Source organism: Balaenoptera physalus (assembly GCF_965194825.1).
Source record: "Balaenoptera physalus genome assembly, chromosome: 16".
In the NCBI taxonomy this organism is placed as follows: domain Eukaryota; kingdom Metazoa; phylum Chordata; class Mammalia; order Artiodactyla; family Balaenopteridae; genus Balaenoptera; species Balaenoptera physalus.
Genome location: NC_138898.1, coordinates 89,836,106 through 89,861,003, shown reverse-complemented (window position 1 = coordinate 89,861,003; position 24,898 = coordinate 89,836,106). Strand labels below are relative to the sequence as shown.

Sequence of the window (24,898 nt, the reverse complement as noted above, 5' to 3'; positions counted from 1 at the left end):
TCTCAAGATTTGTTCAGTGTGTGATGAATACATGGGTGTGTGATCTATATTATTCCAAGTATTTTTCTGCATGTTTGAAATACTTTATAATTTAAAAAGGGCAACTATAAAATAAAAATAGCATATTCACTAAAAAATTCTTAAATAAAATTCACAAAAGTAACAAGAAGAAAATGGAAGTCACCCACAATTCCACCACCTAAAAATAATGTCAACTTCTTTTCTCCTAGTCATTTTCTAGTATTTGAACTATAAAATAGTTCATACTTACAAAGGAATCTCTTCATGCTAGTGTATTTATGTTATAGTGAATAATAAAAAGATACAGATGTCCCTGATCCCAGTTGAAGACATAGAACGCCACCAGTACCGTTGAAACCCCAACAAGAGGTAGACATGCCCCTGAATTTTGTGTTTGCCATTGCTTTCTTTTCCTTTACGATTGTACTAGTGTTATGTTGAAGCCCAAACAACTTAATGTTAGCATTGCACGCTATACACTTTGTATAAGTTCCCGTTACATATTCTTCTGTGACTTGCTTTTTCTTTCCACCTTGTGAATCTTGGCTTGTCTCTATGGCGGCATCAACGTGCTCCCTGGTGGTCCAGTCTTGCGTACAGCAGGTCACGCCTCCGTTCGCTGACGTGGACATTCGGAGGCCCCCCTCCTGGTGCACCTGTGCCCACCTAGGCACAGCCTCGTTGGGTCATAGAGTCTGCACATTTTCCACTTTACACAGTGACGCCAGACTGTTTTCCTAAGTGGTAACCCCGGTTTACACTCCCATCAGCAGGCACGTGGGTCCCCATCACTTGATACACCTTTGCCAGCACTGGGTAGACTCAAGACTTTAATTTTTTGTGCCATCCTGGAAGGCTCAGTGGTGTCTCCTTGTGGTTTTATGCTGGATTTCCCCGACAGCAGATGAGCCGGGCCTTCCTTGTTCATTTATCCCTGGGCTGCCCTGGGCATCTTAACGTCTCTGAAATGCTGTTCCGGTTTCCTCTCCAATCCCTATCATTTCTCCTTCCCTCTTGCCAGTTCAACGGCGCACTTAGAAGCTTTCCTTTACTTAATATCATGTTTATTATTTTTTTCCTTTCTATTATGGTTTATTACAGGATATTGAATATAGTTTCCTGTGCTGTACAATAGGACCTTGTTGTTCATCCATTCTATATGTAATAGTTTACTCATATTTATTATTTTTAAATGACAGGAAGGCTTTTCATCTGAGACTACCATCCTTAGAGGTAAATGTTTGTAGCATTTCTGGTGATTTCCTCAGGATATAGTCCTAGAAGTAGAATAACTCAGAGCAGGTGTTAGGACATTTTTAAGGATCTTCACACACATTTCAAATTTTCAGAAACACTGTGTTAATTAGCCCATGTCACCCCACCCTCACCAGCACTGGGTGTTAACTTGGCCAGTTTGATAGGTAAAGTATATTATTTATATTTTGAGGGGATATTTTCAAAGTTTCTTGGCCACAAGTATTTTTTTTCCTCTTGGGAATTTCCAGTTTATGTCCTGTATTAGTTTGCTAGGACTGCATGAAGTACCACAAAGTGGGCGGTGTAAACAACAGAAATTTATTTTCTGTCACTTCTGGAGGCCGGAAATCCAAGATCCAGGTGTTGGTAGGGTTGGTTCCTCCTGAGGCCTCCCTCCCTGGCATGTAGACGGCCGTCTTCTCCCTGTGTCCTCACATGGTCTGCCCTCTGCATGTGTCTGTGTCCTGACCTCCTTTCCCTAACACCAGTCCTATTGGATTAGGGCCCACCCACATGACCGCACGTTACCTTAATCACCTCTGTAAAGACCCCGGCTCCACATACAATCACATTCTCAGGTGCTCATGGTTAGAACTTTAACATATGAATCTGGGGAGGGGACACAGTTCCGCCCATAACATGTCCTTTGACCATTGTTTCTTGGGGACTCACCCTTTCCTTGTTGATTTTCACATACTCTTTACACACTGGCAGCAACATAAAGACCCAGTGACTGAGTGGCCTGGCCCTGAGGTCGCATCTGGGCTGGAGGCCTGGCTCTGGGGTCAGGACCTTCAGTTCAGTAAATATTAACCCATACGATCACTAAGAATATTAAGTGTCACATCTGTTGCCAAAGTTTTCCCTCTTAGTTTCTGTTATAGTGCTTTTCACATAAACTTTAAAAGCTCACGTCATCGAATCTGTTTGTTTGGCTTTTTCCTGGTGGGTCGAGCGGTCGCTCTCACATGCAGACAGGCCTCCTCTGCTGGGGTTCAGAGCGCACCAGGGTCCCTCCGCTCTTTGCTCTAAAGTGACAGTCCTCGGGAGTTCCCTGGTGGTGCAGTGGTTAAGAATCCGCCTGCCAATGCAGGGGACACGGGTTCGAGCCCTGGTCCGGGAAGATCCCACATGCGGAGCAACTGAGCCCGTATGCCGCAGCTACTGAGCCTGCACTCTAGAGCCTGCGAGCCGCAACTACTGAACCCACGTGCCACAACTACTGAAGCCCGCACGCCTAGATCCCGTGCTCCCCAACAACAGAAGCTACTGCAACGAGAAGCCCGCGCACCGCAACGAAGAGTAGCCCCCGCTCGCCAGAACTAGAGAAAGCCCGCACAGCAATGAAGACCCAACGCAGCCAAAGATAGATTAATTAATTATTTTAAAAAGTGACGGCCCTCCCCTCTCCTCCCCACCCCGGACTCGCAGTGACATGGCCTGAAGTCCCGCCACGGGCACTGGCCGGGCGTCGTGTCCACGGGGACGTCAGGGCAGGTGTGGCACGACAGAGGGTTACACGCGGCCCAGCCTCTTCGGGCTGCAGTGGGTGAGACGCAGCATGGGCTGCCCCCTTTGAGCCTCCCCTGTGTTTTAAACCCTGCATGGCGGACAGGCTGGGTGGAGGGGGCAACCCCGCAGCTACGTGGCCGGGCGCCAACCTCGGCGAGTGAATTCACACCAGTCACTTAGTCTCCGTGTGCCTGGGCTTCCCCACCCTCAAGGGGGGCGGCGTGTACCTCCCTGGTAGGGCCAGTACGCGGTGCACAGAGAAGCCAGAACAGGGCCCGCCTCCCAGCAAGTGCCTGGCCAGCGCCAGCTGGAACGCTGTGGCCGTTCGGCGTCTCACCCCTTCTCTCGGACCGGGGAGTGTTCTGCATCGCTGTGTATTTACACTCAGTACTTACTCCGCGCGTGTGGCACGGCTTTGCTCTCCGCCACGCTGGCGGCTGGAACGGAGGGTTTATGCTGGAAGGCAGCATGGGGCCGGGTTACAGGATGCCCCGAGGCACTGAGAAGTTTGGGTGTGGATCTGTAGTCCCTGGGGGTCACTGAAAAATCACAAAACTCCAGGTAAGGAGGGGGTCGTACTTTAATCCTTTGATGGTTCCAACCGTGGCCAAACAGGGCTAAATGAAACAGTGCTCCGCGTCCCTCCAAAGCGGGAGACATCACGTGAGCCTGCGTGGCTGTAACGGCGTTGAGTGGTCATCGTAACGAACGCTGTCTTGGGTAACCTGTCACCTGGATATCATTACAGCCGACGCACTAAATGGCAGATGCTGTAGGAAAGACGGGAAAACAATTTCTAAAGGTTCAGACTGGTGTCCACAGGGGACAAAGGAAAACATCTTTCTTCGAGACTCACTTTGCATCCAGGGGCCTTGAATCAGTGTTCCCGCTCTGGCGGCGTGGCCTTCTGAGTACATAACCACCTCTGCAGCGAGTGCTTTTGTAATCTATACCAAAGCGTGTTCTTGCATTTCCAAAAGAGATTAACAGCGTGAAACACTGGAGGCACCTAGAAGGAAAAGCACTTGCTTATTTGTGTCAGTATTTTACCCGGGAGAGCTGGCGGCATTTAGAGCCTTGCTTTGGGGGGCGTGGTGGGAGCCACCTGAGAGTGGCCATCCCTCCCCCACTCGCCAGCTGCCCCACAGTCCCTCAAATGCTGTTACGCTCAAGTGATGCACGTGCTCTTCAAACCCACGCGGGTACGCCCTGCCAGACACGCCAGACCCTCCCCCTCCGCCCGGTTAGAAGTCAGCTTGCCCACGAGGGCTGCACCTTGACCTTCAGCTTATCACACGAGGGTGAGCGAGAACTCTGCTGGGAATTAGGGGCTCGACTGAGTACGATCCGAGTTCGCAAATGCATCGTTTCCTCCACCGTTGGCATCTGTCTGCCCCCAGCCCTCAAACGGATAAGCCATAAAACCAGCGAGCCGGGTGGCATCTGGGCTAGGCTGACGCTTGCCCGCAGGGAGACTCAGCTGCTGTGGGTTCTGCGAACCAGGAATGGGCGTTGGTGGGGCTGTCACCAGCCACACACCCCCCCCGACAGCACCTGCAGAGGGGCCGGCAGCACCGGACCCCACTCGTGGCCTTGGCCTCGAGGCCCCGGGGATGGTCACCGCACAGGTGACTCTCAGATCGACGCCTTTTGTTTGCCCAGGAAGCATCCAGTCTTTATAAAAGCCTGCCACCACCTAAAATGTCTACACGATTCTCTCAAAATAATTCTGGGGCCCTTCGACAGCCAGCTCATTGAACCGAGGCAGCTGAGACCCCCGCCGGCCCCCGCCAAGGCCTCCCGTCCTCAGCGGCGTGTCTCAGACTCTCCTGTTTGCGCCTCCCCCGCGGGCGGCCCGGAACCTGCCTCCTGCTTGGAGCCTCGTCCCCTCTGGGTCCTGATTTTCTAGACGAGCCACGTTTCCTCATCTCCCGGGCACTTCCGAGCTGCTCAGGCTTCTCTTGCCCGCGGTTTTCATCTTCGCCTTGGGGCCCCGCGGCTCGTACGTGGCCTTGCTTCTCCGAATGCCTGTGTCACCACGACTCACCGTGACCTTCACCGGCGGGCTGCTCTGGGCGCCTCTCCTCCCGCCGTGGGTCCCTCTCCCTGTTCCTTCCTCGCGTGGCCGCGGCCTCTGACCTCACGTCGCTGACATTCAGCTCGTGCTTCTGAGCTTCCTGGACCCAGAATCACATGACGAGCCTTGTCCGCCAAACGCCCTCATCCCTCTGCTCTCCCCTCCTTGCTCCTGACCTGCAAGCCAGCGCTCGGCTGTTTCTCTTGGCCGTTCCTGTGTAGAAGCCTCTCCTCCGTTGTTCATCACGTCCGTGTCAAGGTGAGGTGCAGGTATTCATCTTTATCGACACACCACAGAACGGGGACAGTAGGGATATTGTCTCTCTTTTAGGGCAAATAACAGGAAGATACAAATATATCCCTCGGGCCGAGGAATTTTCTCCCAGTGGCTCCATGTGGGACCCGGATCAGGTAGAACAGCCCAGATTTCATGCAGTTCTCTGGGTAGACTGGAGCCCTCGGGGCTCAGGCAGAAATACCCATCGAATGGGAAGCATCCCGTGTGGGGCACAGCCCCAGCCTCTCTACCCCTGCCACCCTGCTATGCAGCTCGGTGCTCATCTCCCGGCAGCTTGGCCACGGTGACCCACAGCAGGCCTGTGGACTGGACATGCAGGGCAGCCGTCCTTTGTGTCACTGTGCTGTCCCGCTGCACACTTTACTGTCCTCGTGTCCTGCCTTTACAGCCGGCACGGCGCCCTGGCTGCGGCCGGGCCGAAGGCTGGTCTCTGCGGCCGTGGGTGAGCCCGCCCGCTCCTCGCCGCCTGTCTGTCCCCCGCTCAGACGTGGCGGCTTTGGCTCCAGGCCCTGCCGCGGGGGACCTGACCCGCCCCTCGCCTGAGCCCCTCCCTGCACAGGCACCCCAAGGCTCTTCCAGGCACCCCATTTCTTCGGCTGCTTTCTGAACCAACGCGTCCCCTCCAGAAGGGACGTCGCCCACGGGCGTTCGTGCTGGAGGCCAGCCTCTGGCCGGGCGACGTGCTTCTTGCTGCGTCTGAATGCTCTCTGATTTCTCCCGCTCTTCCACAGTCACCTTGAAAATATCCTGTTGGGTGGCCAAGTTGTTTTCTGTTTTGTCCCCCTTTCCTTGACATCATCAGGATCCTGTCATTTTAGAGCAGGAGGGAGCTCTGTCCTGTTTACTGGGTGCCCCGCGCCCCCGTCCTCGGGTGTGACATGGAGACGCTGTCATGTGCCCCGTGGACCGTGGACCATAGACCACTGCGAGGTCTGCACGTGGCAGGGGTGACGCGCCTGGAGTACAGGGGCCCTGATGAGCGGGGGCTGATGTTTTTCTTTATTCTTAGCTAGAAACAAAAAGTCGAGAGTTGACACTTGCCCGAGGTGAGAAAAGCTAGGCTGTGTTAGGACCCGGGTCTCCTGACGACATCCTGCTACATGGTCAGGGACTTCTGAGAGACAGACGGACAGACAGACAAGAGACCATCTAGAAGCATTACAACACGCCATCCAATGCCAGGATGGCGAGGAGGCCGGCAAGAGAAAGGACAAGGAGTGAGCGAGGGACCATGGGAAAGCACCGCCCAGGTGGAGGCGAGGTCAAGGGTCACCCTAGGGTCGTGCTCTGGGGTCGGGGGAGGGCAGAGGTGGAGCCTTTGATGGAGAGCAGACCTGAGCCAGCCCAGGAAGGGGAGGGGAGGGGAGGACCTTCAGGGAGACTGGTTCCCATTTCGTTCCCAAATCCCAGCTCACAAAGATGTGCCTTTGAACAAAATCTGAGTTTCATCCCAGGATTTTTAACTCCAGTGGCAGATAATCTGAGAAGAGATGAAACCTCATAAAGAATAATGGATAAAGAAAGCACATCTGTAATCATGTCCTGTTCCTAAAAGTGTATGCATCCTCATTAATTCAGGCTTACTAGGTGAAAGGTGATTTGAATTAATGAGGAGTCTTAATGACACACACATGACTCTCCGAAATACGAAGGGACGAGTTAAGGGACCGAACGCTGGCTGGTGGGGATCGCGCGGGGAGCTCCCTGACGGGTGTCGGGGGCCCCCGGGACGCCGAGTGTTAACTGCACGGCAGCGGCCGCCCCGGTGTTCCCGGTGCCTGGGCGTGCTGGTCGGGTGGTTTCTGCTCGTCCCGCCGTCTCAGGTGTAGGCATGCTGTCTCACACTCTGAAAAAGAAACCTGGTCAGCTCAGTCCTACGCAGAAATTCAGTGTGTACGCAGACAGGGCCCGGGTCTCAGACATACATACATTCATCTGTTTTTAACGGAAAGTTACCTCTTTGTTCTTTGGGGAGGATTGGTATGTCTTCATCACTAGGAGTGGTATTCGAATGGCCGTACTCACTCACCCTGGGCCACGCCTCCCTCTTGAGGTTTTTAAAGTATTATGTTTGATCATCTCCTTATTGGTGGTCTGTGTCTGCCTGTGTAGTCTTTGTGCTGGATTGTAAAGTTCGGTTTGCCTGTGCAAGATATCTTCCCTTAGTTCCTTGCTTTAGTTTGGGAATGTGCGTGTGATAATGACGTTGGTCAGTTGCTTTTGTACAGGGCACAGACAGACTTTCCTCCAGTGGCCAGGGAGACATAGAGGTCCCCAGTCCCCCGTGAGGCTTGCTGCAGACTCTGTGGCTGAACCACGTGCCCACGCGGACCGTGCCGCCCTCGGACAGAGGCTGCCTCCATGCCGTCTGATCTCCTCCTGTGCCCCTTGAAATCTGCCGATCATGGGCGTCGCTTTTCACCTGCAAATCCTGACAACATAAAAATAACAATACGACACCTAAAAGCCGGCGTAGATGTACTGAGGTCAGAGCTGGTGTAAAACCATGGATTTGTATCACTCTCGTAGCAGTGGGTGAGCTTCAGAAGAGAGCTGGGGGTTAATACATCAAATAACAGAGAGATAAATGGATCTAAAGTGTGAAGGCCCAGGCCAGGGAAGAATACAAGCAATAATGTAACTAGTCAGGATGGATGGTGTGACAGACAAGGGGGAGGTGAGCGCTTCCACCACGGGTCACGGTGAGGAGCCAGCAGGTGCTGTCGAAAGTCGGAGGACCGAGTTCATCGCATCACCTGGGACTCTCAGGGGTGAGGACCAGAAGGACCAAAACAGACACAAACCCCCCGGAGGATCGGAAGGGAAAGCGGCTCTGACAAAGCAAATGCCGACCGCAGAGGTGTTAACGGTGAAGCGGAAATGAGTAGCAGGACCTACAACGGGCTACAGGGAGTGCCACGTTCTCCCGGAGCCTGGAGCACAGCCCGGGCACGTGCTCCCACATCTTGTGGCTGCCGGGGCACCGTCGTCCCTGGGAGACATGCTCTTCTCGTGGGGCAGGACACCAAGGGCCCCACTCCCTTTGCTGGGAGCCTGGGGCGGATGCTTTCGCTTCTCGGGACAGTGTGACTTGGTGGAGAGTGAAGGCTTTGGAGCTGGACGGACGCAGGGCTCAGGCCAGCTCTGCTGGTGACTTTCTGTGTGACCTCAGGCAGACTGCTTACCTCTCTGAGCTCTGCTGCTCCCTGGCAGGACCACCGGAGGCTCGGGGGGCGAGGACCGTCAGGCGTGCAGCAGGAGGGCTCTGCCGCAGTGGCCACGCTGACCACATTGCCCTCGTTCTCAGGATGCTAGGTGTCCGGGAGTCTCAGAGCTTGGGCTTGGGCTCCCGATGCACCCGAACTCCAGACACCCCCTCCCCCAGGACCAGGCAGGGGCGAGGGAGGTGCTAGGGGAGGTCCAGGAGAAGAGCCCCCGGTCGTCGGTCAGTGGATGGGAAAGGACAGGTGTCCAGCAGGACACCCCTGGACAGCTGGCCGCCACGGCAGGGAGGATGGCCATCGGAGGCAGAACAGAGCTGTAAGAGCCTGTCCAGGGTCCTGCAAACACGCTGTGACGGTGCTCACTGTGGACAGGGCTGGGCTGCCGGCCCCCGTCTGTGTGGCCGTGGTAGTGACCCCCAGTGGTTAGGGGCTGAGTGCTAGAGCACACTCTGCGTCTGACACCACGGGATCGTCCTCCTGGCCCCCCACGTGGCGGGCGGGCTGAGGCTCCTTACGCAGGCGGGCAGGTGCCGGGAAGCTTGGCCACTGATGGGGCCAAAGGCTGTGTGAGTGGGAGGACCGGAGCAGGGATGCCCACCGGGGGCAGGAGGCCACGGAGACGCAAGCTGCTTGAGGCCCGGAGGCCCTGTCCCGAGGGCCAGCAGCGCATCTCCACAGGGGCCGTCACACCCACGGGACGCCCTGCGAAGGCAGAGCTGGGTTCAGCGCTGCTGGCCTGGTCCCCTGAGGGTCCCTGTTGAACTGAGTGGCTTGGCTGTCATTAGCGGTGTGGAGGTCGCGGCACCGCCACTTCTGGTCTTAGCGCAGGACTCAGCTGCTGGACCGCAGTTGTCTGGGAGCCCAGGAGGCTCGGGCCGGGTCTGCAAGCCTGCTCTGCCTCTTCAGATGCGGGCAGAGGGGCCCCAGCAGGGCCTGGTGGGGGAGGCCTGGTCCTTAATGAAGTCCGATCAATCATGAACCCTTGATGATCAGGGGACTTTGAGAGACGGTCAGAGCCGGGGGCCTGTCCCGAGCTGATGTACTCCCTTCTGCTTTCTCGACAGTGGGGAGAGCTGTTTCAGGGGAGCCCCGGGCTCAGAGCTGCAGGGGTGGGGCTTTTGGGAGGGGCGGGAGTGCTGGGCTGGCGGGAGGAAGCGGGGTGTGCAGACAGATAGACATGGTCTGAGCACAGGTGTGAGAGCCTCCGGGGCAGCCCTGGAGAAGGGCGCTCCAGGCAAGAAGACCCTTGGGGGTTGAGGGCAGGGCCCCTGGAAGGCGGGCGGGGGGCAGGGACAGAGAAAGCCCCTGCCGTCGGCACTGCTCCCTGGGTCCTCCGGGTGCCGAGGACCGCAGGGAAGAGGAAGCTGTTTTCACATCCATTTCCGTGAAGGAAGAAGAGGGGGCCTGGCACCCCGAGGCCCTCCCTTCATCACTGAGCCTGGCTTCTCTCCCAAGAGCCCCAGCCTGCAGCTCAGATGCTGGCCTGGGAGAGGGAAACGGCGCAGAAACACGTGGCTCTGTGGGGTTTCCCGGGTGGCGGGACTGGGGGCTTCCCCGTGAGTGAGGGCACAGCTGACCAGCAGCCCTCGTGCCTCCCCAGGGTACCAGATCGCCTACCGCCTGGCCAGCAGCAGCCCTAACACGTTCACCACCGTGGAGGTCGGCGCCACCGTGAGGCAGTTCACAGCCACTGAGCTGGCCCCGGAGTCCGCGTACGTCTTCCGGCTGTCGGCCAAGACCAGGCAGGGCTGGGGGGAGCCGCTAGAGGCCACCGTCATCACCACCGAGAAGAGAGGTAAGACCGTGCGGCCCAATTCCCTGCCGGGCCAGGGGAGGGGAGATCCCGCGTGCCTGGGGCGGGTGGCTGCGTGAACTGCGCGTTCTTTAAGCACCGCTGAGCCTACCTGGAGCTGGACGCACAGCGGGTCTCCCAGCCCAACGCTCGCCCAGGCTGGGCTCTCAGGCCTGATCCTCCCAGGTTCAAAGATAGAGAGCTCTCCCCCTACCCGTCCCCCTCCCCCTCCCCTCCCCCTCCCCTCCCCCTCCCCCTCCCCCGCGATACCGGAGCTTCCTGCAGGTTCCCCCCACCGGAACTCGGTCAGGCCAGCGCTTTCAGTGTGCGGGGAGCAGCCAGGGCTGAGTTTCTCCCCCAGGCAGCTCAGAGCCGCAGGCCTTGTTTCTTGCCATCTTCCTTAGAGCCCATGCAGCCCCTCTGAGGGAGGGGGAAAGAGTTTTGCTCAGGGTTTGATGTGACTTAAACCAAACCCGAGTGCAAGTACTGACATGAACTCCCTTAAGGAGGCAGCCCTGTCCCCTGCCCGCCACGTGCCCCCGCCTGCACCCTGTCCCACAGCTGGTACACCTGCACCGCCAGGGCCTGCAGGGCCTCAGTCCGCGTGGCTCAGGGAGAGGGGGCCCAGGAGAGCTTTGTCCCTTCCAGTGGGTCCGGGAGGGGCCTGAGAAGCGGGGGCAGGACTCAGGCTGCTCGGGGCGAGAAGAAACCGCCCGGCCGAAGTGTGTGCTTCAGCAAAGGATGCTGATTAAGTTAGATGCAAGGGCCCCTGGCAGCCCATCACCTGGGGCCGGCAATCCACTGCTGCTTTACTTCACGAAGCACCTTCTAATCAGAATCGATACTCTTCATGATAAACAGTTGAAGAATGACTCCTCCCTCTGTGGGGCTTCTCTGTTGAAATCAATGGGGTGAGGAGACAGGGCGACGGGCGAGCGACCCCCACTCAGAAGCCAGGTCCTGGCCCCGCTCCCCGCGTCCCAGTCCCCATTCCTGCAGGCACAGAGTGGCCAGTGACAGCCCCCAGGCACCCCTGCTCCACACGCCTTTACAGTTGCAGGCCCAGGTCGACTTCCAGGGAGAGGAGATCAGTGTTAAAGATGCACTCATCCCCAAATCAGAAAGCGGGAGAGAGTCCAAAGGAACCTGGAGCTGCTCGGGGCACCCAGGTGTCATTCAAGATGCCTTATATGGCGGTGCCGTCGGGGAGCATGGGTGGGTTCACCTCCTGTCTGTCTGTCTGTCTGTCTTTCTCTGCTCTGAGGATGGAATATTCCAAGAGCAAGCAGGGGTCTCCGGTCAGATCCAAGCTGGGCCCCAGCCGAAGTCAAAGACCCTCACATCCCTGCGGAACCAGGAACAGTCTGCAGATCATCTAATCCATGCAGCCGACTCTCTGGGCAGCCACAGTGCCTCCCCCTGCTTAATTTCACTGCGAGCCTCTCACATGCCCCTGATCTGTCCTCTTTTGGTTGCAGAGCGGCCGGCGCCCCCCAGGGAGCTCCTGGTGCCCCAAGCGGAAGTGACCGCGCGCAGCCTGTGGCTCCAGTGGGTCCCGGGCAGCGATGGGGCCTCCCCCATCCGGTACTTCACGGTGCAGCTGCGCGAGCTGCCCCGGGGACAGTGGCAGACCTACTCCTCGTCCATCAGCCACGAGGCCACAGCCTGTGCCGTTGAAAGGTACCCAGAGGGCCAGGAGGACCCTCCCCCGGGGTACGGGGGCCCTGCCCTCCCCAGCCAGCTCCTGCCCACTGAGTAGGGAGTCTGTGCAGGATGTGGAGACGTGCCACTGAAAGCCCAGGTCTCCTCTTCTAGTCGGCGCTCCCGTGCCAGGACCCGGTAGTCCTTGCACGCTGCGTCCACTTCCAGACGCCCACCTGGGCCGCGTCCCCGCCCGTCCTTCCGAGCAGCCGGGCACAGATGGTCTGCCCACCCCAGGCCCCGGGGACTGACGAGGCACAGATGGACAGGCGGTGGGGCCCTGAGCCCGGGAGTGGGACTGACGCTCCCCAGTGCCCGAGAGGCAGAAGTCAGGAGGGACGGAGTGGGGGGCGGCGGGGAGGGCAGCCCAGCCTGCCGCTGTCACCGTGTCACAGGCCGGAGAGAGGCCCTTCTCTGTGCTGTCTCTGCGTCAGCAAGGTGGACAGATCCCGCCTGGGGGCCGCCGTTCCTTAGTGATGGCTGATGGGGCAGGAGCAGAGCCAGCTGTTTGGTGAGCTGCCGGGCAGGAGGGAGGGGCTGCACCGCCGGCCGCAGCTGGACCCACTGTGTCGTGATCCCAGCTGGGCCTCTTCTCTCGGCCGCCCCCCTCCTACGGCGAAGGAGCCTAGGGCTGGGAGGGGTTACGTCACCCGCCAGAATCCTACAGATGGAACAGTCTAGACGGGCAGGTCTGCGAAGTGGCCTCGGGCCCTGCGTCCTCACGTCCGCCCGCGTGGAAGCCCCCCGCCTGGGAGGGTGATGGCGGCAGCCCGGGGAGACACCTTGGCGTCTTCACTGTACTTCCCGCCCAGCCCCGGCGTTGCCCCTTTCTGCCAGGCTCATGCTCCGGGGCTGGGGAGGGGCCACTAAGTAGTGGGTCCCACTGTCCCCCGTGGGTGCTAGAACCCTTGCCAGGACCTCCTAGGAGGACGGAGGAGGCCAGGACCATGGTTTCCTAGGCGGACCAAGGTCCCCTCATCGTTCAGAACGAGCCGCGTGCCGGGTACCGTGCCGCATTCACATCCACCTCCTCGTGGAATTCCCGCGACAGCTCCAGGCACTGCCGTCCCAGTTCCACGGGTGAGGAACAGGGTCAGAGGTCGGTTTGGTACCTTGCCTGCAGCCCTGCCCAGCCAGCAGGGAGCACGTGTGGGCCCCTCTGGGCACCCCGCCCTCCCCCTCGCAAGGCCGCCAGTCTGCTGTCCGCTGAGCAGAGACCATGAGCTGTGCCATCCTCAGAGATCCCCGGAGGCACAGCTCAGGGCTGGGCTTGGAGCGTGGCGCTGTCACTCTCTCCTACATGTGCCAGCAGCGGAGCTGAAGGAGAAGGGGACCACCCCCCTGGTCCAAGGAGCCGGCACCGACGGGGGTGAAGCTCGTGCCCACGGCGGGTGCTATCGGCTCCGGGCGGTGGTGGCCACTGTCACTGCCCACCCGGGAGGCTGTGTGGCCAGCCTGCATCCTGACGGGATGGCCATGAGCAGCCCGGGCGGCTCACAAGGACCTGCCAGCAGCTCTGCTTTGGCGCACGCAACGGGCATCCCCTTTGGAGGTGACCTTCAGCGGCAGCCACAGGCCAAGAAGGAAGGCAACTCACCACTTATAGCTGCAGCCTCCTGGGACCCCAAGTGGTATACCTGGTCTGAGTGACTCCCTCATCCCACGATCCAAAAAGCTGTCAGCTCTGTCTGAAGATGAGGGATGGACGGTCCCCATGCACACGTTCTGCTTCCAGAAGAGCCGAGATCACTGCCTGCTACTTAAAGGCGACATTTGTTCAGGTCCGTCTGCTGGCGAGTAGGGGTTTAGAACACTAGTGACAGTCACGGCAGCTGTAAGCGCCCTCCTCGTGGTGGGAAGATGAGGCTGGAACGGCATCAGTGTGGACGCGCGCCTCCGAGACGCTCCCCACGGCAACCTGGTGGTGAAGCCTCCCGCGCCGTCTTCCCTGCCGTCAACGTCATCGCCACCATCACTGCCTCAGCGTCACGCAGCCCTCCGTCAGTTCCAGAGCAATTCCCACGTGTTGTCCCACAGCTCGTCCACGTGGAGAGAGAGGCCTGTGGGGTACAGACCAGACTTTTTATTATTCCGTCGTGCAGATGAGGGCGTGGGGCAGCAGACGCGTCTTAAGCAGCGAAGGGGCCTCAGCTTCTCTGAATGGGGCAGGGGATCCCTTTGTGGTTCGGACATTCGCTGGGCCTGTAGCTCAGAGCCTCACGGATGCAAACCAGCACCCAGCTGACTAACGCGGGTCCAGGTGTAGCGAACAGTGTTTTTCATCTACACCCCAAGCTCTCAGCAGTCCGTCTACCCCTGAGTGGCCACGGGGCCATGGAGGAGTGAAACACGGGGCTGGAGGAACCATCCTGGGGTTCCTCTCAGCTCCGGGTCGAAGATTTGCCTCAGTGACTGACAGCAGTGAACGGACGGCCAAGTAACAAGGCCCCCAGAGTAGTCAAAGCCTGTCCCCGCGGAGCCCGCCAGCCTTACAACAGCCGTGGGACCCGCAAGGCACAGCTCCCCCTGCAGAGGAAGGCACTCTGCTGCGGACACTCCCCCCGGGCCAGGATTCTGTGCCGGGCGAGCGTGGCCAGGATGCCCAGCTTACTTCGTACAGCACACTCTAGTGCGCTGGGCGCCCTGCTTAGCTAGAATGTGCCCTCGGCCATAAATAACCCCACCTCCTCGTGTAACCATGTGAAAGAAAGAAGAGCAATAAAATCCAACTGCCTCTCCTGTCATGGAGCCTCCAACTGACCAATGGTGTGCTTGGGACTTCGCGTTGGAAAGGAGAGGTCCATGTTTCAGGACAGACAGTTTAATTTGGTGCAGGAGAGACTGTTGTCAGTTTCCTAATGGGCCAGAACCAGGACGCATGGTTCCTCCCGTATCAGTAGGAAACGTGTCGCGGGCAGGATCCCGGGAAAGCGATGTCTTGCACACTGCCACCGTGTCATCTCCCTTCCTGCTTCATAGTCCGGACAGCTACATTCTCCTTTTTTTTTAAACATTCTTTTTACATTTTACTTCTGCCAGTTGCATGAAGTCTGCTAGTGGCCAAAAAAACATAAAACGTTTAAACACAAGTTTAAAACAAAAGGTTTAACGATCCACATCTCGTGCCTGTACCTACCTCTGGTGAATGTGGGTCCAGGGCACTGGGAGGGGTTGGGTCTGAGGGACCTATTTCAGCATCACCGGTTTCTGGTTGATGGTTGCATCCCATAGAAATTCAGTGTGGCTGAAGAGAAGAGGTCTGAGCACAGAGCCACGTGGGCATTCTGGATGTCCCTTTAGGACAGAGCAGTGATGGCGTGGGCTCCGGTGACAGCTGTGTGTCCAGTAACTGTGGGCCCTGCTGTTCCTCTGAACCTGCCCTCTCTGGCAGCCTTTGGGAAGACAGGAAAGAGAAAGTAACATTTATTAAGCGCCTACTGTGTGACCGATTGCCAGACTTCATGAGGTGGGTTGTGTCATTTAACTTCCCCTGGAAGCGTGGGTATCATTACCTCTGTTTTCATAGATGAACTGAGTGAGACTCAGAAATTAAACGGTGTGCCCCAGTTAGGAGTGGCGGGGCCAGAATTTAAATTGCTGCTTGGCCGGCTCCAAAGTAGTGGCTCAAGGAGGCCTGGAAGAGTGAATGAGGGCAGAACTGGGGGAAATCGGAGGGCTTGTTCCTTATTCATTTGTCAAGTAGTCATGGAGTCCTGTTGTGCCCAGGGGCGAGCCCGGAGGGAGCGGGGGGCTGGGGTGGATGGGGCGTTGAGGGTGTACTCAGGGTAGAAGGTAGACCAGTAATCCAAAGGAGCAGCTCCTGCAGAGGATGGAGACCAGGAGGCGGACACGGTAACTGTGGTCACCTCTCCAGGGCGATGAGCTGGCCGCTCCCTTCACGGCCTCCGAGTCGCTCTTTGCCTGTTTTCAGGCGCCTGGCAGGGCTTCCTACTGAGAGGGTAAGTCCTGCAGCTCAGACTCCCGGGGACAGTCATCGGTCCTGTGAAGGGGGAGAGCCTGCACAGCGCAGGTCTGGTGCCGGGGGCTCCGCTTCCCAGTCTCCTCGTCCCAGCCCATCTGTCACAGACCTGTCATCAGATGTCATCCAGCCATCAGCCATCCTTTACTGCTCCCCTGCTGTGCCCCCGACTCCTGGAGACCCCGGGGGTCAGGAAAGAAAGGGTGGTCTTCAAAGAGCTTGACCTTCGGCCTCAGATTCCGAAATCATTAGAGAACAGTGAAGTACTGAATATAATGTAATAAATCATAGGCACTACTATGTTCTAAATGGCAGTGTACTAGATAATAAAAGTGCTACATATAAAGACAAGGGTCATTTCCGGGGCACCTACCATGTGCCGGACCTGTGCTGATATTCACGTGTCCTCTTATTCAACCCTCCCAAGAAACTTCAGAGACAGATAATGTCACCCCAGCCATTCATCCCTTATGCGGGTATTCACTGAGCACCTCCTGGGTGCCAGGCACTGCCATTGGTGCTGGGGACAAGGCAATAAATGAGGCCTTGGTCCCTGTCCCCAAGGAGTCCTGAGTCTTGTAAATAAGACAGTCGTCAAGGAAACAGTTAATTACAAATTGTGATGGAGGAGACGAGGAAATGAACGGGGTGTAGGGGACAGTGGGCAGGGGACAGGCGTCGCCTGGGGCTGGTGAAGCTGACACCTGCAGGGCAAGAGCACTACGGCCCCTGCTCTGTCCCGAGCGCTGGCTGTGGGCCAGACTCCCCTCCGCCCGTCTGCTGAATTCATCCCGGCAACAGCCTCACGGTGTGGGCGCTGCTGTTCAGCCCAGATGGGGAGACGGGGTGAGATGGAGGCCGGGGGAGGAAAGACGTGGTCACCTCCACCGTTCATGAAATCCCTCCTAGGAAGCTGGGGACAGATGGGAACTTACTTGTCTGTTTTAACTGCATAACGGGTGTCGCCCAAAAACCAGACCGTCCTTCAGGGTGGGCCTTTGGAAGCGTCTCCACTAAAGCCAGGGCCGAGACGGGGTTGCCCGTCACCGCTTTTCCTGGCTGTGGCATCGGGGCGCGGACGGACCAGCGAGCAGCAGGGTGCGGTCAGCTCTGGGGGGCTGTGAAGCGGGAGCAGCCCTTGCGGCGTCAGCTCACAGAGAACCGCTGCCGTCGGTCTTACGCAGGAGGCGAATTGAAAACAGAAGTAGAGAAAACTTTTCTGATCATGGTTTCCAGAAATGGTTGTCAGTGTTTCAAAAAGCAGAATCCTTTCTCTAAACAAAGTGTTACCCAGAACCAATTACAGACCAGATGGAAGTGGAGCTGCTGTTGGTTGATGCAGGGGGAACGGAGGCCCTGGACGCCCAGAGGGTTCCTCGGAGTCTCAGGGGTTCCTCAGTGCCCAGTTTGAAAACCACTGGTCTACAGACTGGATCAGAGCCAGGGGAAGGGTTGGTTTGAGGCAGGGAGGGCTGTGCTTAGACCGAGTTGAGGAAACTTGGAGATGGTTTGGACTCGAGGGACGGGGAGGGAGCGTCTAGAATCACTTCGGATCTTCGGGTCCGGGAAACGGAGAGGACAGCGGGGCCGCTGCCTGAGACACAGCCGCTGCTGGGAGGGAAGGGAGGACGCAGGGCCCTCCTCTGCTCCTGTGGAAGTAAAACCCGAAGGGCGGTGACAGCGGCCGGCCGGCCAGCCAGGTGCTGAACGGGGCTGAGTAGGGAAGCGCCGCCGGGGGAGTGGGTGAAAGTCTGTGTGTCGTGCACACAGCGGAGTTTGTCTGAAGCCTCAGTCGTCGGTGCGGCTCTGCGCTGGGCACACGGACCGTCTGGGTGGGTGGGGGGATGGATGGATGGATGGGGGGATGGATGGGTGGGTGGGAGGGAGGAAGGATGGAAGGGAGAGGGGAAGCCTGCAGTGGTGGCACCAAGGAGTGCATTAATGTCCCAAAAACCTCATCCGTGGGCCGAGGGGGACATCTTTTCACATGGACAGCCAACATTGTCTTGGCCTTGCTTAAGGTGGGGAGGCAGTGTTACTTCAAGACGAGACCCCTCTTCCAACCTCCGCCCCCAGCCATTGACCCATCCTCCGGCGGAGGGCGAGGGCCTCTGCCCCCTCACCGTGAAATGGGAATCGTGACGGCTCTACCCTGCAGAGCCGCCCTGCGGCTTAGACGGGCTGTGCTGCTCGGCGCTGGCACCGCGTCTGGCTCGGTCAGCGGCGGCGGGTGGGGGGGGGGCAGGGGCAGCCCCTGGAGCCGGGCCCGGCTGGCACGGAGCTCCGCGAGGGAGCACTCGGGCTGAGGGAGGCGGTGGGCCGGGCGAGCGCCTGCCCTCCGTGCTCCGGATGCCGCGTGCCGCGCCCGCGGGATTAGCTCCTGCTGAGAGGTTCTCCGAGCTGCTAGAGAGCAGCAATGTGCTGTGCACAGGTGTCTCTGACTACGGGAAGTGGTAGTTCCTCCCCCAGGAGCCCCAGGCGAGAGCGCCTTCCCCCCGCTGGGAAGTTCTGGGCTCCCCCCGCCCCGGGAATCTCCTGTCTCCCAGAGCGGCCAGTGAGCCGGGGCCGGGTGTTGGGGAGCTGCTCCCCAGACAGTCCCGGGGGCCCGGCTCACTGCTGCCCGGAGGGATTCAGCCCCGGCCCCAGAATGCCCACTCCTCGCCGCCGCCCGGGCCCGCGGGCAGGCGGAGGTCTCCGTGGTCACTGGTCTCTTCCGTGTTTCAGGCTGAGGCCCTTCACCTCCTACAAGCTGCGCCTGAAGGCCACCAATGACATTGGGGACAGCGCCTTCAGCGCGGAGACAGAGGCGGTAACCACGCTGCAGGACGGTGAGCAAGGGGGCCCACTTCCTGCTGCCGCCTCTGCGCCCCGAAACCCTGGCTCCTGGACAGACCCACTCTCGTCTTGAGCCAGGAAGGGGTCACCCCGGGGAGCGGGGGGAGTGGCCGCGGGCAGTGGAATTCAATCAGCAGCAGAAGCTGGGCGCTCCTGTACAGCCCAGGGCCGTAAATCAAGACTGCAAGGGCTTCCAAATGGAGGGAGGTTTCTTTGATTGGCTTCCAAACCCCGACCGTCCATTAGCACCCCTGAGATTGAATAATTTATAGGGTCATTAAAGATAGATGTCGTGGGGTAGCTGGGTTTTAAGAGGTTTTCCCCATTTTTCTCATTCACGAGCCACCCAGCTTTGTCACTTGAGAGAAGCACAGTTAAGTGATGGAAGTGAGACCCCCTCACAGCTCCAGGTGGCTTTTCACCCGCCCTGTCCTGCTCAGAGGAATTGGGCCCGAAGGTCCGTTGTGAGTTTGTTTGGCAATCGATAATCAAACCAGGCTCGGAGGGAGCCCGGAGACGGTGTCCTCAAGTCCACCCAGCGGACAGGCAGGTGCTTGGCTTGGAAAGGAATGCTGCTGCGTAACAGTGCTGGGCTCTGATCCTGGACTGCAGACCCCAACCCTTAGCTGGCCCAGCGGCGCTTTATGATAATCCGCAGACCCGCCCAGAGCACCCGCTCCCCCAGTGAACGCAGTAGGGGACCAGGCTCACGCCAGCCCATCTCCGCCTGCTCGCCCCGGGACCCCCCCACCTTCAGCTCTGCTCTTTCTGTAACCTGGGAGGGCAGCTTCTCCAACACCAGGCCGCCAGTGACCTGAAGGACCGGCTCAGGGGTTCCGGGGACCCTTCTAGCTCTTCAGGAGCACGCAGAGATTGTTTGCAACAGAGCAGAAGCCACCAGGGCCCCCGGTGATCCTGACCAGGGACATGCCCGCCGAGCTCATGGGAGGCTGCAGCCCCGACTGCGGGGAGGAGGGGCGGGACCTGGCCCTGGAGAAACTGAGGTTGTCTTCTGTGACTCCCACTTTAATCCTACGTTTAACACAACCAAGGTTCCACTCCAATTAAGCACTGATTGTTAGAAGAAAGAAAACGCAGCACGCTGGTTTGGGGGGGCAGTCTCTGAGAAGGACTGTGGGAGCAGGACGCCCCCTCCAGCCTCCCTCCGCCCCTCACGGGCTCAGTCAGAAGAGGGCCTCTCTCACCCCTTTCATATTCAGATCACTCCTTTTGATGCATTTATCGTGTCATCTTCCTTTTCTGAGATTTGCGATTTCTCTTTGCCGTGGAACGGCCTTGTGTTTTCATTGCATCGTCCAAGTCCAGCTCTCGGCAGAGGCTGACTCCAGGGGTGGGCAGCCTTGTGCTGGGGGAGGGGCTTGGGAGCCTGTGGATGGTTTGCTGATAAACGTTTTCTTAGAACAGTGTTTAGGGTACTGAGACCGCCCCGTAATTGTAATCCTGTGTGATCAGGAAAGCTGGATCAGGGCCTTAAGATAGAACAGCAGGAGGTCGGAGGGCGCAGGGTAGAGAGCTGTCCCTGGGCGGGATGGTGAGTGGGGTGGGTGTGCCAGACACACCCTGGGGGCGGGGCGGGGAGAACTCCTCAGTCATTCTGCTCAGAGCCTACCTCTGAACCTTAACTGTGTGTCGGGTCTCAGGATGTCACAGTGGGGCAGTCGTAAGGAGGCCAAGACAGGGCCGCACAGGCCCAGCGGGAGCAGAGGTGGGGAAGGGGTGTCGGGAAGGCCTGCTGGGCATGGCAGACACTCCAGAGAGCAGGGCAGGGCTGTGGGCAGGGGTCAAACCGACCTTGTCCCCCAGGGAGCAGAGCAGAGCTGCCACCGAGACCCAGACCAGGGCAGACGTCCCTCCAGCCCCCAGAAGTCAGCCTCCGTCCCTAGCAGTCACGTCCGTGTGTAAAGCCAAGGGCACTGTGGCCTGGCTTGATATCTGTCCTGTTCAGAAGTCGCTCCGACCGGAGCACCTCAAAAAAATGATGCCCCTCCTCTGGGGGAGGGGTGGCCCCCGGGAGACCTGGGAAGCGCAGGGGCTCTCTGGCACCTCCTCTGGTGTGAGCAGCTCCCCGTGGAGAGATCCAGACTCGCATGTCTGTCTTGGGGGTCTGTCTTGGGGGGAAGGTCAGGGACGTGAGCTGTGATCGCCCGACCAGGATGAGGTTCCTTCTCTCCTGGACACAGGCTGGCGGGTGGGGGAAGGGCATCCCCAGGGAAGAGGGAGGCTGGACGCTGGCTGGCCAGCTTCCCCGGGGGCTGGACCTGGCCCTGCCTCCTGACCGGGACCGGGAGAGAGCTGGCCCAAGCAGCCGCCGAGCACAGGCAGGACCGCCTAATCCTTGCCTTCTTCTTTCTCGTGTTTCAGTTCCGGGAGAGCCTCCAAGCTCTGTCTCTGTGACACCACACACCACCTCGTCTGTTCTGATCCAGTGGCAGGTAAGGGCCCCAGAATCCCACGGTGTTTGGTAAAACCGTTCATGTGACCGCGTGGTCAGCTGGCACCTGCCGGGCCCCGGGTTGGGGTGGAGTGGGACAAAGGGGACACGCCAGTCAGGCTTGCACACTGTGCGGGGAAATGGTGAGTGTAACTTCCAAGACGGGAGATGCAGGACTGTCGTGGCATGCATGATGGACTCGTGCTCAGCGCCCTGAGGGGACCAGCAGGACGGCAAGGGGGGTGCCCAGAGCACAGACAGACTGAGCTTTGGAGAAGGATGCAGACAGAGCAAGGCTTCTGTGGCAAGACTGGTTCACGTCCTGCTGGGTTATCGTTTGTACAGAAATTATTTCCAACCAGACAAAACATCAACAGGATGACACGTATCTTTGTTAGTTCCAAGTCTTTAGTCAAACCAAGGAACGTTCTCCTAAATAATCAGATAATCCCGTGAGCTGTTAACAGTGCTCTAATACAGCATCGAAAGGACCTGCTGCCCTCTCTTTGCCTTATTTCCACTTCTGGATCATTTTTGCTAACAGTGAGGTGCCTTGAGGACAGAAGTAACGAGGGGCAGAACCGCCAAGGACGGCTGCCCTGCCCGAGGGCGAGCCCAGTGGAGGGCGAGGGATCCAGCCAGGGCCTGGGGGGCTAATTCAGGAGCAGGGCTGGAGCTGGGCCGGGCAGGCACACAGACCGATGGGCAGGGGCCACAGGCAGGGATGAGCATGGGCACAGCATCTGACCAACAAGGGAAGTTCCTGAGTCCAGAAGGGGGACTGCCGCCCTGGGCGGGGGCAGTGCCTACAGCCGGCAGGCCGTGGGGAGGGCAGACAGAGGGCAGGCGCTGTGGTCTGGGTTCAGAGCTACGGGGAGCTGAGGTCTGCCTAGGAGTGGCCGCTGTGGGCTGGTGGTCCAGAGGGTGGTCTGTGTGGGCATGACAGTCTTCCTCCGGGTTGATGATTATCGTCTAGATAATGCCGGAATCACAGCCAGAATCAGCGGGAACCAAGCACAAATAATGGTCTGGACGTGGCCTTGGAGAGTGGAGAGGGCTTCTCTTGGCCGGGTGCACTGCACTGGCACAGGAAGGGCGGGACGGGAAGGGACGGGGAGCCCCAGGAGAGGTCCAGGGCCTGGGTTCGGTCTGCGGGCCCCAGTTTGCCATCGCGTGACTCTGATCCCCAGAGGCCTCTCTGGCCCCAGCTTCCTCCTCCGTACAGACAGGAGGTCAAGGGTGACCTCTGACGTCACTGCAAGGTCTCTGATCCAAGGCCCGTTAGACCTCTACAGCCCTGACTTCCATCAGGGTCTCTGATGGGAGGTGGGAAACATTCAAAATGGAAATTCAAGGTCCCAAGCCCTTCTCTTTCCCACCCTCCACTAACATGATCAACCAAAAGCAGATAGGTCCTTCGGGCTGTGCTGAATTCTGCCAGGTTTGTGCTTTGTTTGTAGGCTTGGGGTCTGGCTGCCTGGTAACTAGGTGAGCTCCTTTTCTGTGAAGGCAGCGGCTCAGGGCTATGTCACCTCACTGCCTCCGAATACATGGCTGTGGACGAGGTGCTGGCTGTCAGCCCGGCCATCCCGCCTCTGGCCACTGGGCTGCAAGCCCTCAGTTGCGGTTAGAACACTCTGTGAAGTGGCGAGAGCCGCACCAAAGGTGCTTGGCATGTGTGTCTGTCAGCTGTCCCCCTCAGACCCCAGCAGAACAAACTAATTCCAGGAAGCCTGAGCAGGAGGTGGTCAGTATGATGCATTGTGGAAATAAATGCCTGTCAACTGCCAGGAAATTGAAGTATAATTAAAATTACGAGTAATTTACTAAATCAGAGTGAGCAGAACAAAGGAACTACGTTTCAATATAGATTTGCATTCCAAATGAAATGTTTCACCTGTAAAGGTTTTTTTTTGTGATTTGTTTAAAAATGCAAACACTGCCTGTAATTTCAAGGCCGTTGACCCATTTGAATGGTCTCTCTGTCAGATTTGATTCCTCTTAGTAGGATGATCAATCTGTGCCTTTCACGGGTCCAGTGCTGTTTGGAATCTAAGGATTTGCGTGTATATTCTAGACAGTGGTGGCTCTGTGTCCACACTGAGTGCAGCTCATACTGGGCATTCACATCTCTGAATTGATCACAACATTTAAGCTGGCTGTTCTGAAACCTCCAGCGGGTCACACAGTCTGTCACTCAAATGCATTTCCCCTCGTGTGGCTGCAGTGGATTTTGAGGCTGTTTTCTATCAAAGAAAACGTCCTAAGGGACAGATCACATCACGCACGATGGACTCGGGGGAGGGGGGACTCAGTGCCGTACAGGGCGCCTTCCTAAGAGGAGTGTTGCAGCTGCCTGGGCAGAGGGGACGGGGCGGCGGGGCCTCTTCAGGACAGCTCTTGGCCTTCGTTCCTTTCCTCACCACGTGCTCTGTTGTCTGCAGAGGACCAGCTCCGGCGTGGGGTGCTGAGCACCTTGAGGTGAACGGGACACAGATTCCAGACCTTGAAGAGCTTCCGTTTAGTGCGTTGAGCTCTACACGCATTAGTGCGAAGCCAGCGGAGGGGAACAGCTGACTCTGGCTGGAGGGAGGCGGGAGGTGACAGGATGAATGGTCCTCCTGATCTCAGGTGGCCTCGGCCTGCGGTGGCCTGAAGCAGCAGTTCAGTTCCCCGGCCAGAGATTGAAGTCACGTTGCAGCTGTGAGAGTCCTGAATCCTAGCCACTAGACCAGTGGCCAGGGACACGGCCCTGGCCCATCGGCTTTGTAGAAGTGAATTCCCACAAAGAGATGGAAAGTTGTGAAACAAGTAAAGTGTTTATCAGGAGGAAAAAGGATATGTGTGAATAGACTCACACGGCTGGACTCAGAGAGAGTTGCACCCTCGTGGCAGTTTGACTCACTTACATGGGGCATTTCTTCCGGGTTCCCTTCGGCCAGTCATCTTGCTTTGCCTGGTTCTGAGTCCGTATTTGGTTTATCTCAGGGTCCTCCCATGTGTGTGTGCGCGCATCTCTTAGCCAAGATGGATTCTAGCGAAGAGGCCTATGGGTAGGTTGACATCACCTACTATAGAGTGGCACCCCGTCCCTTTTGACCTCCGAGGGGCCTTTCTGCACATGTTTAGTCGGGGCAGGTCTCCTTGACCTCACGAATGAGAAATACGTGGTCTCTTTATCTTTCATCTGGGCGGGGCTCAGCTTCTCTCTGCCCTTGTCGCCCCACAGGGGACAAACTCCAGCTGCTCTGCCTGGGGCCCATCTATCTCCTGCCTCACTCCCCCCAGTAAAGGGCAGGGAGACGGCTATCCAAACATCACGTACAGCCAGAGCAAAGGCTCGGAGGTGTGACGGCTACTGGGCTTCGGTGCTGTGTTTCAAGGGAAGGCACGATGGAGCCGGGTTCTCTAGGGCCTCCTGTGCTCCGCTGAACCATCGAGACTTAATCCCACAGGCGTCAGAGGGAATCCCTGTTCTGTGCTCCAGGAAACGGAAGTCATGGGAAGTCATGGGCTCAGGCCTCAGGACGACAGCAGCTGAGTTCCAGCTCTGTCTCATACTCGCCATGAGGCCTCAGACTCCACGTGGACCCTCCGCAAGCCCAGGTCCCCCCAGACGTGCCCGGTCCGGGAAAGCCCGCTGCACCGGCCCCAGCCCGTCCCTGAGCGCTCGGCCAGGACTGAGGCTCGGGGTGGGAGTCCTGCCCCCTCCCCGCCCGGGCCCTTCCCTCCGCTCAACCCTGCCGCCTAC

General features: G+C 58.2%; 1 protein-coding gene across 8 annotated transcripts in view; it reads left to right on the top strand.

Moving 5' to 3' along the window:
- Positions 1-24,898, top strand: part of SDK1 (sidekick cell adhesion molecule 1) — a 1,005,745-nt gene that overhangs the window by 732,589 nt on the left and 248,258 nt on the right. For all 8 annotated transcript variants that reach the window (XM_082429098.1, XM_082429101.1, XM_082429099.1 and 5 more), the window contains 4 exons: positions 9,989-10,183; positions 11,659-11,860; positions 18,585-18,688; positions 21,078-21,148. In XM_082429098.1, the coding sequence (XP_082285224.1) occupies positions 9,989-10,183; positions 11,659-11,860; positions 18,585-18,688; positions 21,078-21,148 (572 nt within the window). The remainder of the gene's footprint in view (positions 1-9,988; positions 10,184-11,658; positions 11,861-18,584; positions 18,689-21,077; positions 21,149-24,898) is intronic.